Source organism: Cheilinus undulatus, linkage group 5, assembly GCF_018320785.1.
Source record: "Cheilinus undulatus linkage group 5, ASM1832078v1, whole genome shotgun sequence".
NCBI lineage: Eukaryota > Metazoa > Chordata > Actinopteri > Labriformes > Labridae > Cheilinus > Cheilinus undulatus.
The window spans coordinates 52820227-52835195 of NC_054869.1; the positions used below are offsets into that span (position 1 = coordinate 52820227).

The 14969-nt window shown below is 39.0% G+C and overlaps 1 protein-coding gene across 1 annotated transcript; it reads left to right on the forward strand.

Annotated features, from left to right (window-relative positions):
- The first annotated feature begins 1622 nt into the window (after window positions 1-1622).
- LOC121509795 (natterin-3-like) lies at window positions 1623-14732 on the forward strand. Its single transcript, XM_041787456.1, has 5 exons — window positions 1623-1724; window positions 4022-4100; window positions 5583-5644; window positions 11742-11835; window positions 13645-14732. Exons 1-5 carry the CDS (start codon window positions 1623-1625, stop codon window positions 14730-14732), a joined length of 1425 nt encoding a protein of 474 aa, XP_041643390.1.
- The last annotated feature ends 237 nt before the right edge of the window (window positions 14733-14969 follow it).

Here is a 14969-nt window from a genome sequence, read left to right on the forward strand (position 1 = left end):
CCATTCTTGTTTTCTGTCAGTGAAACTTCTGGACTGCAGGCAGACCAGTTCAGGACCTGGACTCTCCTCCTGTGAAGCCATGCTGTTGTGATGGATGTGGTATGTGGTTTAGCGTGGTCTTGCTGAAATAGTCAAGGCCTTCCCTGACAGAGACATTGTCTGGATGGGAGCATGTGTTGCTCTAAAAGCTCTCTCTACTTTCCAGCATTGATAGTTCCTTTCCAGATGTTAGAGCTGCCCACGCCATAGGCACTAATGCAACCCCATACCATCAGAGATGCAGGCTTTAGACCTGAGCCAGGAGAACCAGCTGGATGCTCCCTCTCCTCTTTAGTCCACAGGACACGGCGTCTGTGGTTTCCTCTGACCACAGAACAGTTTTCCATGTTTCATCTAACCACAGAACAGTTTTCCATGTTTCCTCAGAAGGGCTGAATGATTTGGGAAAATTATCTAATTGTGATTTTTTTTTTACCTAATATTGCCATTTAATTTGCAATTAATTCTTAAATTCCTCATGTCATGCATTTTACAACAAAACAAGCAATAATTCATTCTTTACTGTATAACAGCACAATATTCACTTAAACTAGGCAGAACAATTTTTAAAAATATGTAAATGTGATGGTTTTTTAACGCATTTTGCAAATTTGATATGAACTCTTGTATTTATGGGAATGACATTTTTAATATAACTCTCATATTTAACAAGAAAAAAATACAAAAATGAAGAAAATTGGATTTTTTTTTATACATTATTCTAAAAATATGCCACTAGAATGATTGCATGATATACTATGCATAACATCTCTGCTGCTGCAAAAAAAGTTCTAAACATGTATTTAGACACAAATTTCAGGTTAAAGAAATGTTGCACCTTCTAATTTAATTTATAAATCTTTTTTTTTCACTACTTTTTGCCCATTTAAACTACTTTTTGCCATTAAATACCACTTTTTTCCTATTTTTTTTTTGCCACTTTTTCCTATTTTTGACCCTTTATCCCATTTTTGCCACTTTAATTTAGCTTTTGCCATTGAATACCACTTTTTCCCTACTTTTTGCCAAATTGACACTTTTTTTTAACTTTTACAAATATTTGCCAGTATTAAGCCATTTTTGCCCCTTTTGACCAATTTTTCTCTCCCTATTTTCACCCATTTAAGCTACCTTTTTGCCATTGAAAAACACTTGTTTTCTAGTTTTTGCCAATTTTTTCCACTCTTGACTGCCTTTTGCCATTTCAGTCACTTTTCACTCATGTTTTTGCCACTTTTGGACCATTTTTTTTTTTTTTTGCCACCTGTAACTCAAGTCTGAGTAATTTTATGTAAAGGGAAGGGAAAGAGTTTCTCCACTATGCCCAACTGCCCCCTTTTTAATGACCTCCATGATCTGAAGCACGTAGGCTGGTGTTTTTTTTTTTGTTTTTGTTTTTTCCTGAGGCACATCAAAGATCACCCAAAAATCTCAAGGCAGACAATCTTTACAAAATCTCCTTTCTTTTAAGAGTTACAGCATCTTAAGTTGCAGTTGTATAAATTCCATGGCACACCTGTGCTCGCTGCAAGATGCACCACTGTGCCTCACCACACAGGTTTGGGAACCACTAGTGTAGACCAATGGGCAGCAAAAACCAGCACATCAACAGGGTTGTTAAGGTCCTCACCGTCGTATCAACCAGTTATTCCCATCACACCTCAGGGAGGCTGGAAAAGGAGCTGGTATTCCAGAGTCACCCCCTCCATGATAGTTCTCCCTGCCCACCACATGAGCATGAAGAAAGTCCTTCTTCCTCATACCTATCATGTTCTGAAACAAGAATATCTGATAGCTCTGATGATTTAAAACAACTCTGCAGAGAGGATGATGATAGTAGACGAATTTAAATGTGTTGGTTTCAGGTTTAATGATAGATAAGATGAGAGAAACCCTATCACTGCTCTCTGGTCCTCTCTCTGCAGACTCTGCTGCCCCCTGGTGGTGGGATATAAAAACACAACAGTGATGAGCAGACCAGAGACTGAACAGCAGGACATTTAAATTTAAAGCTTAAAAGCTGAGAGGGCATTTAAGAACCTGACATGCAGATTAATTCTGGTGGGGTAAGGCTGCAGCTCAGACCTTTCATCATTCTGAAACTCTAACTCACACTAATCTACCAGGGCCTTTTCTTTTTTAAATTTTTACAAATAATTATTTGTAGTCCAAATCAAATAAAAGGTATATAAAAGGACTGAAGGCTGGTACACTGTACTGTGTCAGGGCGATTTAGTGCAGATCGGTCGTGATGTACTCTGTGGCCTCTAGAGGGCGACATTATACTGTAGCTGGAGACCAAAGAGTCAGAAAACAGCTCTGTCTAGACCAGTGTTACTCAACCAAAGTGATGAAAAAAATGTTGAATTGTTGAAAAATACCTTTGAAAGAGCCACAATCTAAATGTTGAAAAAAGGCAAAAAATGCTTGAAGTAGCAATAACAACAAGTTAAAGGAGGCAAAAATGGTCAATAAGTAACAAAAACGGGTGAAAATGGGGAGGAAAACATGGAAAAGGGGTCAGAAAGCAGCAAAAAAAACGAGTGAGAAGTGACAAAAAAATGAGTTACAGGTGGCAAAAAAAAGGTCCAAAAGTGGCAAAAACCTGATAAAAAAAAATGAGTGAAATGTGACTAAAACAGCAAAAAGCAGTCAGGAGTGGCAAAAATTGGCAAAAAATAGGAAACAAGTGGTATTTCATGGCAAAACGTAGCTTTAATGTGTGAAAAGTGATGAAAAAGGGCAAAAATGGGATAAAAGAGGTGAAAAGAATTGGCAAAAATTGGCAAAAAGGAGGAAACTAGTGGTATTGAATGGCAAAAGGTAGCTTAAATGGGCACAAGTGCGAAAAAGGGCAAAAATGGGATACAACTGCCAAAAACAAGTGGTTAAAATGGGCACAACTGGGGAAGAAAGTGGTATTTAATGACAAAAGGTAGCTTAAATGGGGAGAAAAATGGTGAAAAGGGGCAAAAATGGGATAAAAGTGGCAAAAACATTGATGAAAGTTTTTTAAAAAGTGTCAAAAATTGGCAAAAAGTAGGGAAAAAGTGGTATTTAATCGCAAAACGTAAATTAAATTAGCAAAAATGGGAAAAAAGTGGCAAACATGGGAAAAACTGGTTGAAATGGGAAAAAAAGTGGCAAACATGAGCAAAAAAGTAGGAAGAAAGTGGTATTTAATGACAAAGGTAGATTAAATGGGGAGAAAAAATGGTGAAAAGGGCAAAAATGGGATAAAAGTGGTAAAAATGGGATAAAAGTGGCAAAAATGGGATAAAAGTGGTCCTTTTGTAAGGTTTTCTAGGGGAATAATATTTCAATTTAAGACATAAAATATTTCAAATTAAGTCATAAAAGAGCCACATGTGGCTCCAGAGCCTCAGGTTGAGTATCAGTGGTCTAGACCTCAGCTCTCCATTCACAGGGTTATAGAAGTACTATTATATAAGTCTGGACTGATAAATGAAGGGCATGTGTTGGGAATGAACAGATGCCAACATGATAATGAATGAACGGACATAAATACATCTTTTGTTCACACAGAGCTAATCCTGTATTAGCTCAATGTAAAATCGTGAAGACTTTAAATCTCCCTCCATCTACAGTCCATAATGTCATCAACAGATTCAGACAGTCTGGAGAAATCTCTGTGAGTAAGGGACAAGGCTGAAGGGGCCCTCAGGGGCCCTCAGGGGCCACTGCATAAAAAACAGGCATGATTCTGTAGTGAAATCACTGCATGGGCTCAGGAACATTCCAGAAATCATCGTCTGTCACACAGTTGGCCGTGCCATCCACCAATGACAGTTAAAGCTGGATGATGGAGAGAAGAAGCCATATGTGAACAGGATCCAGAACCAGACGTGATGTTAGACTCTGAGTTTATTTGATATTTTTCTATCGATTAATTCAGAGTTTGTTTTGGTTTCTATTTTGTAGTTTTGGAGGTTGTGTTTTTGTGTCTCTTTCTCTGCTGCAGGATTGTGGAAATGGTGGAGAGGAACCACGGCTCTGCACCTACACAGCTGGAAGTCACCTGAAGCAGTGGTTCTCAAGTGGTGGGTCGGGACCCAAAAGTGGGTCGCAGAGCTCTTTACAGTGGGTCGCGAACAAGAGCCTGGAAAAAAAATACTAAAAAATACTTACTTTCTAGTTATAAGTAAATTTCAGTCTCCAATCTCATTTTCTCATGATTTCCACCAATTTATCTGATCTTATCACAAAGCTAGATTTCCCAAGATAACAAGGTAGTTAGTGGGGATGCTGAGCATCCACACTATTGATATTTGCATCGGCCATTTTGTTTATTGTTCTTCCTCCACGCCGGCTGTCTCCTCCTTCGTACTTTGTCGTATCAACGCCGTTTAAACTATTAAAAAAAATCAGTTTCTTTGTCATTTGACTGCTATGACTTTTTCATTTCTAACTTTTATCATTTTTAAAATAAAGCTATTTTCAGCTATTTTCAGCTATTTGTAAGTTTTTTTAGCCATTGAATGCCATTTTCAGCTACTTTTATGCCATTTTATGCTATTTGACACCATTTTTATGCTATTTTCAGCTATTTGAAGGCTACTTACAGCTACTTTTAGGTATTTTTCAGTTTTTTAGGCTATTTTCAGCTATTTTTATTCTTTTTTGAGCTATTGAATGCCATTTTCAGCTACTTTTATGCTATTTTATGCTATTTGACACTATTTTTATGCTATTTTCAGCTATTTTTGTGCTTTTGGCCATTTTCAGAAGTTCTTCCACAATTCAGCTCTCGGCATCCCCACACAATTTCAGCTGAAATTGCAATTTTGTTCTAGTTCCTAAAACTGCATGCCATCCAAGGAAACGGGAGTAAAAATAAACTGTATGCATGCTTTTGTATCTATGCACTTTCTTTTTTCCGTCATGTTTTGTTCTGTTTAAGACCCAAACTGCAACATTTTTCATAAATAAATTGAAGAAATTGAAAACATTTGGTTGTGATTTCAGGTAAGGGGGTATTGGTGAGCCCTGATGCCCGACCAGTTGAGAACCACTGATCTAAAGTAATCGCCTCCTGATTTATTCGCCAGGCCAACGCAGGGAAGGCGCCAGAGCACGCCATCGTTCAGCGTGGTGCCAGGCTCAACCTCCAGCACAGTCTTGGAAGATTTTTCTTAAGTTTCTGCAGAAATGAACTTCCTTTATTCTCCCTGTTTCAAATGCCTGTGTTTCAACTGTCAGCAAGATTTCCCATCATTCATTTCTTCTTTGCATTTGCTCATAACCAAGCAATAAGGTCACGTATCATTTATACCTATCAAGGATGATACGATATAAAAGTTGCATAACAATAATCTTCTTGTTATTGACTTATAAAATTATATAATGTGTGAATAACCTGCCAAACATTTATCTGCTTAGCAACAACACCTCAGAGTTCCTAAAGAAACCATCAGATCACTTTAATTCTCAGGTTTAACTCTCTTCATGGCGGTTTATTTGCTGCTTTTGTGGCACATGCTCAGGACAAGTTTAATGTCTGATTCCGTGTTTTTTCTCCACAGTTGCAGCCAAAGAGGAAAGGGAATGCATGTTTGTGGAGGAGGATGCTCCTACGGGAGGATCTGTGCCCATAGAAGGGACTACATCATTACTCAGACCTTTATTTGGTCCATGAGAGAGAGTATTTTTGTATGTGTGAATCTTTATTAACACTGTTTAAGCGGACAGTGAGCTCCTGATAGAGTGAAGGTCACAGATACTGTGTGATCCTTTAGAGGTCAGAGCTGATAACTCTCTCTTATCTCGGTGTTTTCTTTAAAAGGTTAATAATCCTGAATCTTATCCTGGTTTATCTGCTGTATTTTGTAATGGGTTAGAAGATCAGCAGGGAGGCTGTCATAAATTTAACTATTCTTCTCTTTTCCTTTATCTTCACTTTATCTTCTTAAGCCTTTTCGAGCTCCCTGTTCATAAAAACGCTCAGAGTAACAGAAAAGAGCCGACTGGGACAGGAAACGGATTCAACTAGTAATACTGATTCATCTATTCAGGTTAAAAACGGGAAAAAGAGACAAAAAACATGAAAAATCAAATATTTGATAGCTGCAAAAATTTCCATGTGAACATTATTTATCAGGGGCGTCAAACTCAATCACTGCAGGGGCCGGATTCTGGATTTAGGTCCAACCAGAGGGCGTGACAGGGTCGACATTGAACCATAAACTCTCAACCTCATTTTCACCAGTAATGAAATATAGAAGAAAAAAAAACCTTAGCACTGATGATACATGATTTTGAGATTTTTAAAAATGTTCAAATTATAAATTTATAGGTTCAAAATATGAGATAGAATGTCAAACTTAGTTAAACAGGTCAAAACACAGTATTAAAAGTCAAAATAATGTTTTTAAAAGGCAAATATGTGAAATGGCAGTTTGAAATCACAAGTTTATAGGTCAAAATATGGAATAAAATTCAAAATGAGGCATTTTAAAGATCAAAATTTAAGCTGGAACTTGAAATCATGGTTTTAAAAGGTCCAAGTTTGAAAAACAAACTGAATTTCTGAGGAAAAAATGTGAGATAAAAATCAAAACTATGAGTTTAAAAAGGTAAAAATAAAATAAAATTCAAAATCATGAGTTTAAAAGGTAAAAATAAGAGATATAAGTCAATATCATAAGTTTTAGATTTTTAAATGTGAGATTTAAAGGTCAAAGTTTTAAACATTAAAGTCTAAGTGAGGAGTTAAAAGGTCATAAAGTCAGATAAATTTCGAAATCATGAATTTAAAACATCAGAATTTGGCTTGAAATAAAAAAACGTCATTCTTAAAGGTCAAAATCATGAATTGAAAGGTCTGAATACGACATAAAAAGCCAAAATCAGAAGTTTGAGCTGTAATTATGAGATGCAAAATTAAAATCTTAAATTAAAACACAAGTTAGTGTTATATTTTCACACATTCTTGACTTTTCAACTCATTATTTTCCCTTTATTTTTGCAATTTTTGATGACTTAAGGATATTTCAAACCAACAAGGTTAGATTTACATCTTTATACTGACGAAATCTGCAGACCTCACACTGGTGGACCAGTTATAACAAAAATATCACATGATCTGGTGGGCCGGGTTTAAATGTCCACGGGCCGGATTTGGCCCCCAGGCCTTGAGTTTGACCCCCTGGTATATATTGAGTGAAACATATGGATAGTTTTATCAGAGTTTAATAGCGTCCTGTTGTTTATTGAGTGATCATTGTTGTTATTCATTGTTTTTAATGTTTCTCCGTGTACAAACACAAACACATTTTCTCAGGACAGTCAAGGAAGGTTCTGGATCTTTACGGCTCAGTTTGGAGTCTTAGTCAGAGCTTTGCTGCTTAAATGCCTTCCACATTCACACAAGTCCTGATACTCAGAATCAGTTTGGGTTTTAAACCTTAGAAAAAAGTTTGTAGTGCACACAAAAACATGCAGGACTCACACGTCCTCTGGGTTTACTCTAGCCTGACATGCCACACTCTTTAATAAATCATTTCATGGATATTTTTTACATTCACCTGGGAAACACGCACAGCTCCACCATCCCAGCTGATCGGCTCTCAGCAGCAGCATTGCTTCTCTCTCCAGGACAGCTAAACCCGCATCAGTCTAATGATGCTGATTGGTCGGGTCTGTTCTCAGACCTTGCAGTCGTTTTAGATTGGAGCTTTGCAGGATGGATTTTCCTGATGACAGACGTGGAATCTAGAGAGTCCATCGGCTCTGCAAGGTTAGGAAATCTGTGAAACACTCCAACAACTCCTGCAGCCTGCTGAAGCAGCCATGCCATAATTCTACACTGATCTCTACACTGGAACTCGTTCAGCTGGGACTTCAGAGTGGCATCGTTTGGTTGCACCATAAGGGTGATCTTAATAGAGCTTTATGTCCAAACTAACAGAAATACTGATGCAGATAAGAAGTTTTCACTCAGTTCAACCAATAACTGAGCAGTATTTTTAATTCTTGTCTTATCATTTCTAAACAGACTGAAAATAACTTAATCTGATGAGTGCCCTGCTGAAAAGTCATTGCAGGTAAAATCCTTTGCTCCTCATGATCCTCCAAGTTTGTCTCACCTTCCAGAACGATCACCATGCAGCCATATGCTATAGAAGACTTAACACTTAGTAAAAGTTATGTTAAGATTTCAGTTACAATTTCAGCCTCAGCTGGTGCAACACCTTGAATGTTGAAAGAGCATAAACTCTGTCATAAGTTTACCTTCAAACCAGGTCAAAGTCAAGGCCCAGGGGCCAAATCCGGCCCGGGTACAGTTACATCTGGCCCACTAGATCCTATCATATTTTGATTTTAACTGGCCCACTGGTTTGAGGTCTGCAGATTTCCTCCAGTTTAAAAATGTAAAGGTAAGCATGAGGATTTAAAACATCCTTGTTAAGTCATTAAAAAAGTAAAAAGTTAAAATAATAAGATTAAAAGTCATCATTGTGGGAAAATACATTTATGTTTCCATATTCTTAATTTTGCATCTCACAGTTAAGTTATGGTTTTGATGTTGACATTTTCAATTCACAATTTTGACATTTTATCTCATATTTTACCTTTTAGATCCTCGATTTAAGATCTTTCAAGTAATATCTCGACCTTTTTAACTCATGATTTGGAATTTTTTCTCCAGTTTTGAACTTTTTAGCTCTTGCTTTGACTTTTGTCTCATAATTTGACCTTTTAGATCCTCAATTTTAAATTTTAAGCCATTTTGACCTTTAAAACTCAAAGTGTAAATGTTTTTCTCACGCTTTTACATTTTAAACTGATGACTTTGAAATGATCACAGACTATGACCATTAAGAATCATGATTCCAACTTTCTATCGCATATATTTGCCTTTTTTAAAAATCATTTTGACTTTAAATGTCATGATTTGAACATTTTGGGCTACTAAGTTTGAATTTTTATAAAGGATTTTGAGCTTTTAAACTTATATTTTTGACCTTTTCAATCTCAAAATCCTTTATCATCAGTGCTAAGGTTTTTTCACCCATAATTCATAGCTGGTAAAAATGAGGTTGACAGTTCACGGTTAAATGTGGACCCTGCTCGGCCCTCAGGTTGGACCCAAATTCAGAATTCGGCCCCTGTTGTGATTGAGTTTGACATCCCTGCACTCAGGCCTCGTCCACACAGAGACAAAAATATTATATTTCTGTTTTGTTTTGAAAAAGTTTTCTGTAACACAGGATCGTTTTGGGAAATGTCCGCATAAGCACGGAACCACTGAAAACGACTGAAACGCTGTAGTATTTATGCCAAGCCTGAAAGTGGCGCTGTAACGCTGCCACAGAAATGCACTGAAAGAGAGAAGAAGATCACAGAAAACTGCCACAGATTTTCTCCTGGTTGCCCTTCTGGTTGTTCTTGAGAACATCTGGTGTCTGCTGTTCTCTCTGGTGGTAAAGGAGCATCAGATTTGGCTGTAGAAGCCAGAATAAGCTCAGTAGCTTCTGCAGCACGAACACAGTCCTGTAATCCACCATTGTTGTTTTGGTTTGACAGCGCATGCGGGGTAAGTGGGCTACGCTATGTGTGAGGTAGTCGTTTCAAGAAAGACGAAGTTGGCCGTCCACGCAGAGATGAAAGTGTTGTAAGTGTTTAAAGATTTGATCACTCTGGGACCCGGTTTAAAAAAGTAGCGTTTACAGCCTCCCAAAACGCCGTTCACTTGTGGATGAAACGCCAGTACGACAAAAACTTTTGCGTATACTCCTGAATTCGTCTTCCACATTCTGTGGAGTTACAACAGCATGGCTTCACAGTGAAAGAGGGCTGAGCCTAGACTGGCCTGTATGACCTGTCTCCTATTAGAAATATACAAGGAAGCAGAAAACATTTTAATACTTCTATTTAGGGCTGAAAGATTTGGGAAAATAATCTAAATGTGATTTTTTTTTTTCACGCAACCCCCACCCAAAAAATCACATAAATTTCCCAAAAATTTACAAATAAATTCCTCAAAATTTAATTAAAATACTAAAAACAAACAAACAAAAAAAAATCAAAGCAACCCCCATCCCCAAAAAAAGATCAGATATACTTCTTAAAAATTTACGAATAAATTTCTAAAATTTTCATGAAATAACCTAACAGTTCCAAAGCCAATTCCCCCAGAAATTTGAATCAAATTCCCCAAAATGTACAAATAAATGTTACAAATTTCCCTAAAATACCTACAATTTTCTTAACAAATTTCCAAAGAAATTCAAATCAAATTCCCCAAAATTTATAAATAAATTTATCAAATTTTCAAGAGGATACTTTAAATTTTGAAAGCAAATTTCCAACCCCAAAATTCAAATGAAATTCCTAAAAATGTCAAAATACATTTCTCAAATTTCTGCAAAAATATCTACAAATTCCTGAGCAAATTTCTTTCAAAAATTCAAATAGATCTAACAAAAATGTCCTATTGCATTTGTTTTGTCCTTTATTGCAAATTTGATATGAATTGTAATGAAGGAAGTGATGATTTATGGATTTATTTTGAAGACAAAAATATACAAAAATAAGAAAAGTAGGAATTTTGTGAATTATTCTAGAAAATATTAGCACTTAAATGTTTGCATGATGTGAAGAGCGAAACACCTCTGCCTCAAAAAAAATATAAAGCTGGTATTTTAAAACACATTTCAGGTCAAAGACATATTGCACCCTCTGTGATTTGAAACATTTCAGTGGGTCAGATTGTGATTTAATCTACATTTCTATTAACTGCCCAGCCCTACTTATATTAAATATATTTATGAATCAGTCCCATATTAAATCTCTTTTCATTGTGCTGTTTTCAGATGATTTTAGGTGAAAAGGATTTCCAGATCACTGCATTTGGCTTTTATTCACCAGTATTAGCTCAGTCTGCGTCGCAGTAAGCGGCCGTTTTCTGGAGAGAGGATCACTGAGAGTGAGTGAAGGTGAGCGGTGTGATTTATGGTTCAGTCATAAAGCTGAGTGTATAAAAACCTGCAGCTTTAGTCTCTGTGGACTCAGCGGGGAGCGACGGTCAGGGTGAGTGCTCTTCATCGCCTTTACACCTTCAAACTTTCAGTACAACCACCTGTTAGTGTGACTGAAGGCTAAAATCAATCAAATTAATCAGTAAACTCAGATTCTTTAAGGGTAGATTTTATTTTTCACAGCAATAATTTAACATCTGCTGAGACTAAGCTGACTTTGTTCTGTCTACATGTGTTCTTAGATTCACTTTAGAACTGAATATCAAATAATGGTCATAATTTATAGAAATCCAAATCCAAAATGTTAAAGGAAATGAAAAGAAGTGTTGGATAATTTTATTATACAAAAACAGAAAAACAATTTAAAGATGCAACATTTACATGTTAATAATCGTAGCATGCTCCTTGCAGGATTCAGGTTATTTTTAATGAAGAGAAACATGTGTAGAGGTAAAATAGGCATGTTGCAAATTTGTTCAGTATCACCAGAGTGTTATTCTAAAGTTTTTTAGTCACAGAAATACAAGAGAATAGCTCATCAGTCTCTAACAGGAACTATGATCATCATCTAATGCATGGATGCATGCTTAAATATCTGAATAAACAAGGTGACACTGTAGAGCAGAACCTACAAACACACTTTTAGAACCTGTCTGGTTCTTTTGCATGTTGTCAAACAGAAGTTTCTTGTTTGGTTTGCAGATGAAGCTGTCGGTGTTGTTGCTGTCGGCTCTGCTGGCTCTGTCTGCAGCCAGCCTGCAGGACATCGTGAGGAAGAGCTCACAGCACCGAAAAGGTCAAATATTCAACATTTGATAACAAAACTCTTTATTTCCAGAAACATATGCACAAAGAATCTGACTTGGAGTTTGGTGCAAAACAGGCAACAGAAGAAGAACAAATATTTAGAGGCTAATGAAAATATTAAGGGGCTAGAAGGTGGAAAAATATAATAGCAAAATAAAAACAGAAAATACGTTACAAACATCGTAAATATGCAAAGATGTAAACGGAGAAACTGCAGATGTGCAGCTGTATTAGTGATTAGGTCATGGTGCAGTTTCTAAAAGAGTGTAACAGTGAGTGGGTGTAAACAGACGAGATAAAGTCTGTGTGTGTTAGTGCAGTGCATAAAGTCAGTTCAAACATGCATGGTTTCTTTCTGCTGATTCTGGGTTCAGTGAGAGTCTGTGGGGGGAGGGCCAGAGTACTGTTCATTAGTTAACCCATCTCAGCACGTTTTCCCACTTTTAAATCCGATTTCACCTATTTTTGCCACGTTAAACCTATTTCTGTCACTTTTTAACCCCTTTTTACCACTTTTAATCCCTGTTTTTGCCACTTCAACCCATTTTTTGCTCTTTTTTTGCCACTGTTATCAAATTTATGCCACTTCTAACCCATTTCTGCTACTTCTAAAATTCAGTTTACCCACCTTTCCCACCACCCTTTTTGACATTTCTTTGCTAATTTAATTCTATCTTTAAGAAAAGCGATATACATTTTTAAGATGACTATACTACGGCAAAAATTACTTTTAAAAAAATATCTGTTGCTGCGTTCAGAGTGGTTATTGTTCAGGTTAAATATAAAATAAAGATATGGATATCTAGCTAACTTTACAACGGACCATGATTTTGCTGGCCCCCAGTTTGGCTGGGTCCCAGAGAGCCCTCCCATTTATCCCCCTAATGGGCGGCACTGTCTGCACCTGACTGTTCTTGAATCTGCATGGCTGTGTTCAGCCACCTTCAGGTACAGCGGGGGTCCTGGTCTCTGGCACCTTTATTTTGGGGTTGTGGGCTGAAAATGTTGAGAACCGCTGCATTAGACCGACAGCAGAGGGGAAGAAACTGTTCTTGTTGCAGGAGGTTTTAGTCCTGGTGGACCTCAGCCCCCTGCCAGAGGGGGCGGCCTGAAAAAGTCTGTGCCCCTGGTCAGAAGGGTCAGCTGCACCTGGAGGTGTAGAGGTCATGTAGAGATGGTCGACTGCAGCTAATCACTCTCTCTACAGAGAGAATGATATGCTGAGGCCTCCTGTACCTCGCCGTGGCTGCAGCCTTCCAGAGAGTGAAGGATGAAGAGATGATGGACTCGATGATGGAGGTGTAGAGGTGCACAATCATCATCTGTGGTAGGTTTCATTTCTTCTGCTGCTGCAGGAAGATCATCCTCTGATGGGAGCTGATTAAAAACCACTGAAGCTTTTCAGAGTGGTTCAATGACGATGGGGATTTTCAGTTTTATGTTTGATGAAAAAAGTTGGGTTGGTGGTCCATGGTCCGTCTATGAACATGGGCACAGTCTCAGTGATGTCACCTGTTGGTTCTGAAGCAGACTTCTGTGGTCACCTCTGTTAGAAATGATGCTCTGATGAACTTTTGCCCAACCTGGTATCAGACTGAGGCCAGAGACGTATTAATCAGACTAAATTCCTTTTTTGAACCAGGTTATAGACATGTTTATTTCTGCTGTAAACAAACATTTGACCATAGAGTATGGATGTGATTTCTGCTGCTTCTGCACACAGCGTGGCCTCATTTTTAACCATGGTGGTCTCTGCTTGAGTTTAACATGCTAACTCCCTCTGTGTCCTTCCATACAGTCTCATTACTGAACCCGGAGCTGCAGGGCGTGGTCCCTGAGTCATCAGGTACCCATGTGGTGTGGGAGCCTCTGACTCCAGCAGACCTGGAGCAGCAGGACAATCTTCCAGACTCCCACATTTTCGGTGATAACGTGAACCTGGAGTGGCTCAGCTGGGACGGCTCTCTGCCAAACGGAGCCGTGGCGATCTACAACGGCTACACCGAACGCACCGACTACGTCTGCAAGTACAAGTGTGAGGCCGGTTTCTACAACCCCAGCCTGGGCCCCTACTGCCGCTACCCGTATGGGGACCGTGAGTACTACGCCCCCGAGTTCGAGATCCTGGCCAACAAAGACAACTTTGAGTTCCTGGAGTGGAAGGAAGACTCCTACGGATCAGTCCCTCAGCATTCAGTCAGAACCTGCCTGGGTGTCGGCATCTACGTCGGGAAGAACAAGTATGGTCTGGGGAAGGTCGTGCCTCAGTTTGAAGCCTTTTTCCTGCCGTGGGAGGGTGATGAGTATTGGTACAAGAAGTACCAAGTCCTGACCATCAACAGGGATGCCTACACTCAGCACATCTCCGACGTCAAGTACAACATCGACGAGGTCGCCCTCTTCCAGTATCCTCCTGAGACCATGCGCATCTCTGGGGTCACCAACAACGAGTGCCAGGCAGTATCCAAAACCGTCACCATCTCAAAGACCACCGAGGTGGAGACCACCTGGAACATCGGCCGGGCCACCATGCTAGGAATCAGCGGCAGCATCACCGCCAAAATCCCGTTCATCGGCGAGGGAGGCATCGAGATTGGCGGCGAGAAGACGCTGGAGTTCACCAGAGGAACCACCGTGGTGGAGGCCATGAGCCACTCCGTGTCCGTGGAGCTCACCGTCCCCCCAAACCACTACTGCAGAGTCCGCATGGAGGGGCGCAAAATGAAAGCCGACATCCCCTACACGGCCCGCCTCAGCCGCACGTACCGCGATGGCGAGACCAAGTGGACGTCCATCTCCGGAAAATACGACGGAGTCCAGATCGGAGAAGTCCGAGCTGTCGTGGACCGCTGTGAGCCGGTGGCCGACGCCCTGCCGTGCCCCTGAAAGACAGAAACCACATTAAGACATTTTAACATCTGATGTTTGTGATGTTTGAAGAAAATCCTGTCACAATAAACGTTAAAATGAAGGGGAGACGCCTGCCGTGTCGACTCATGTCTGAATAAAACCCTTATAGGATAAGATTATAAAAGAATTAAACACATCTCTGTTCTCTACAGTCTCTCTTTACCAGTTAAAGTCTGCACAAGCACAAAAACTATTTCACCTTTAAGCTTTCCT

Excerpts from the sequence above, each read along its gene's own strand:
- LOC121509795 (XM_041787456.1), top strand. The coding sequence starts at position 1,623 with ATGGGCAGCAAAAACCAGCACATCAACAGGGTTGTTAAGGTCCTCACC. Across the intron at positions 1,725-4,021 it reads GGAGGCTGGAAAAGGAGCTG|GATTGTGGAAATGGTGGAGA; the intron begins GTATTCCAGAGT and ends TCTCTGCTGCAG. Across the intron at positions 5,645-11,741 it reads ATGCTCCTACGGGAGGATCT|ATGAAGCTGTCGGTGTTGTT; the intron begins GTGCCCATAGAA and ends TTTGGTTTGCAG.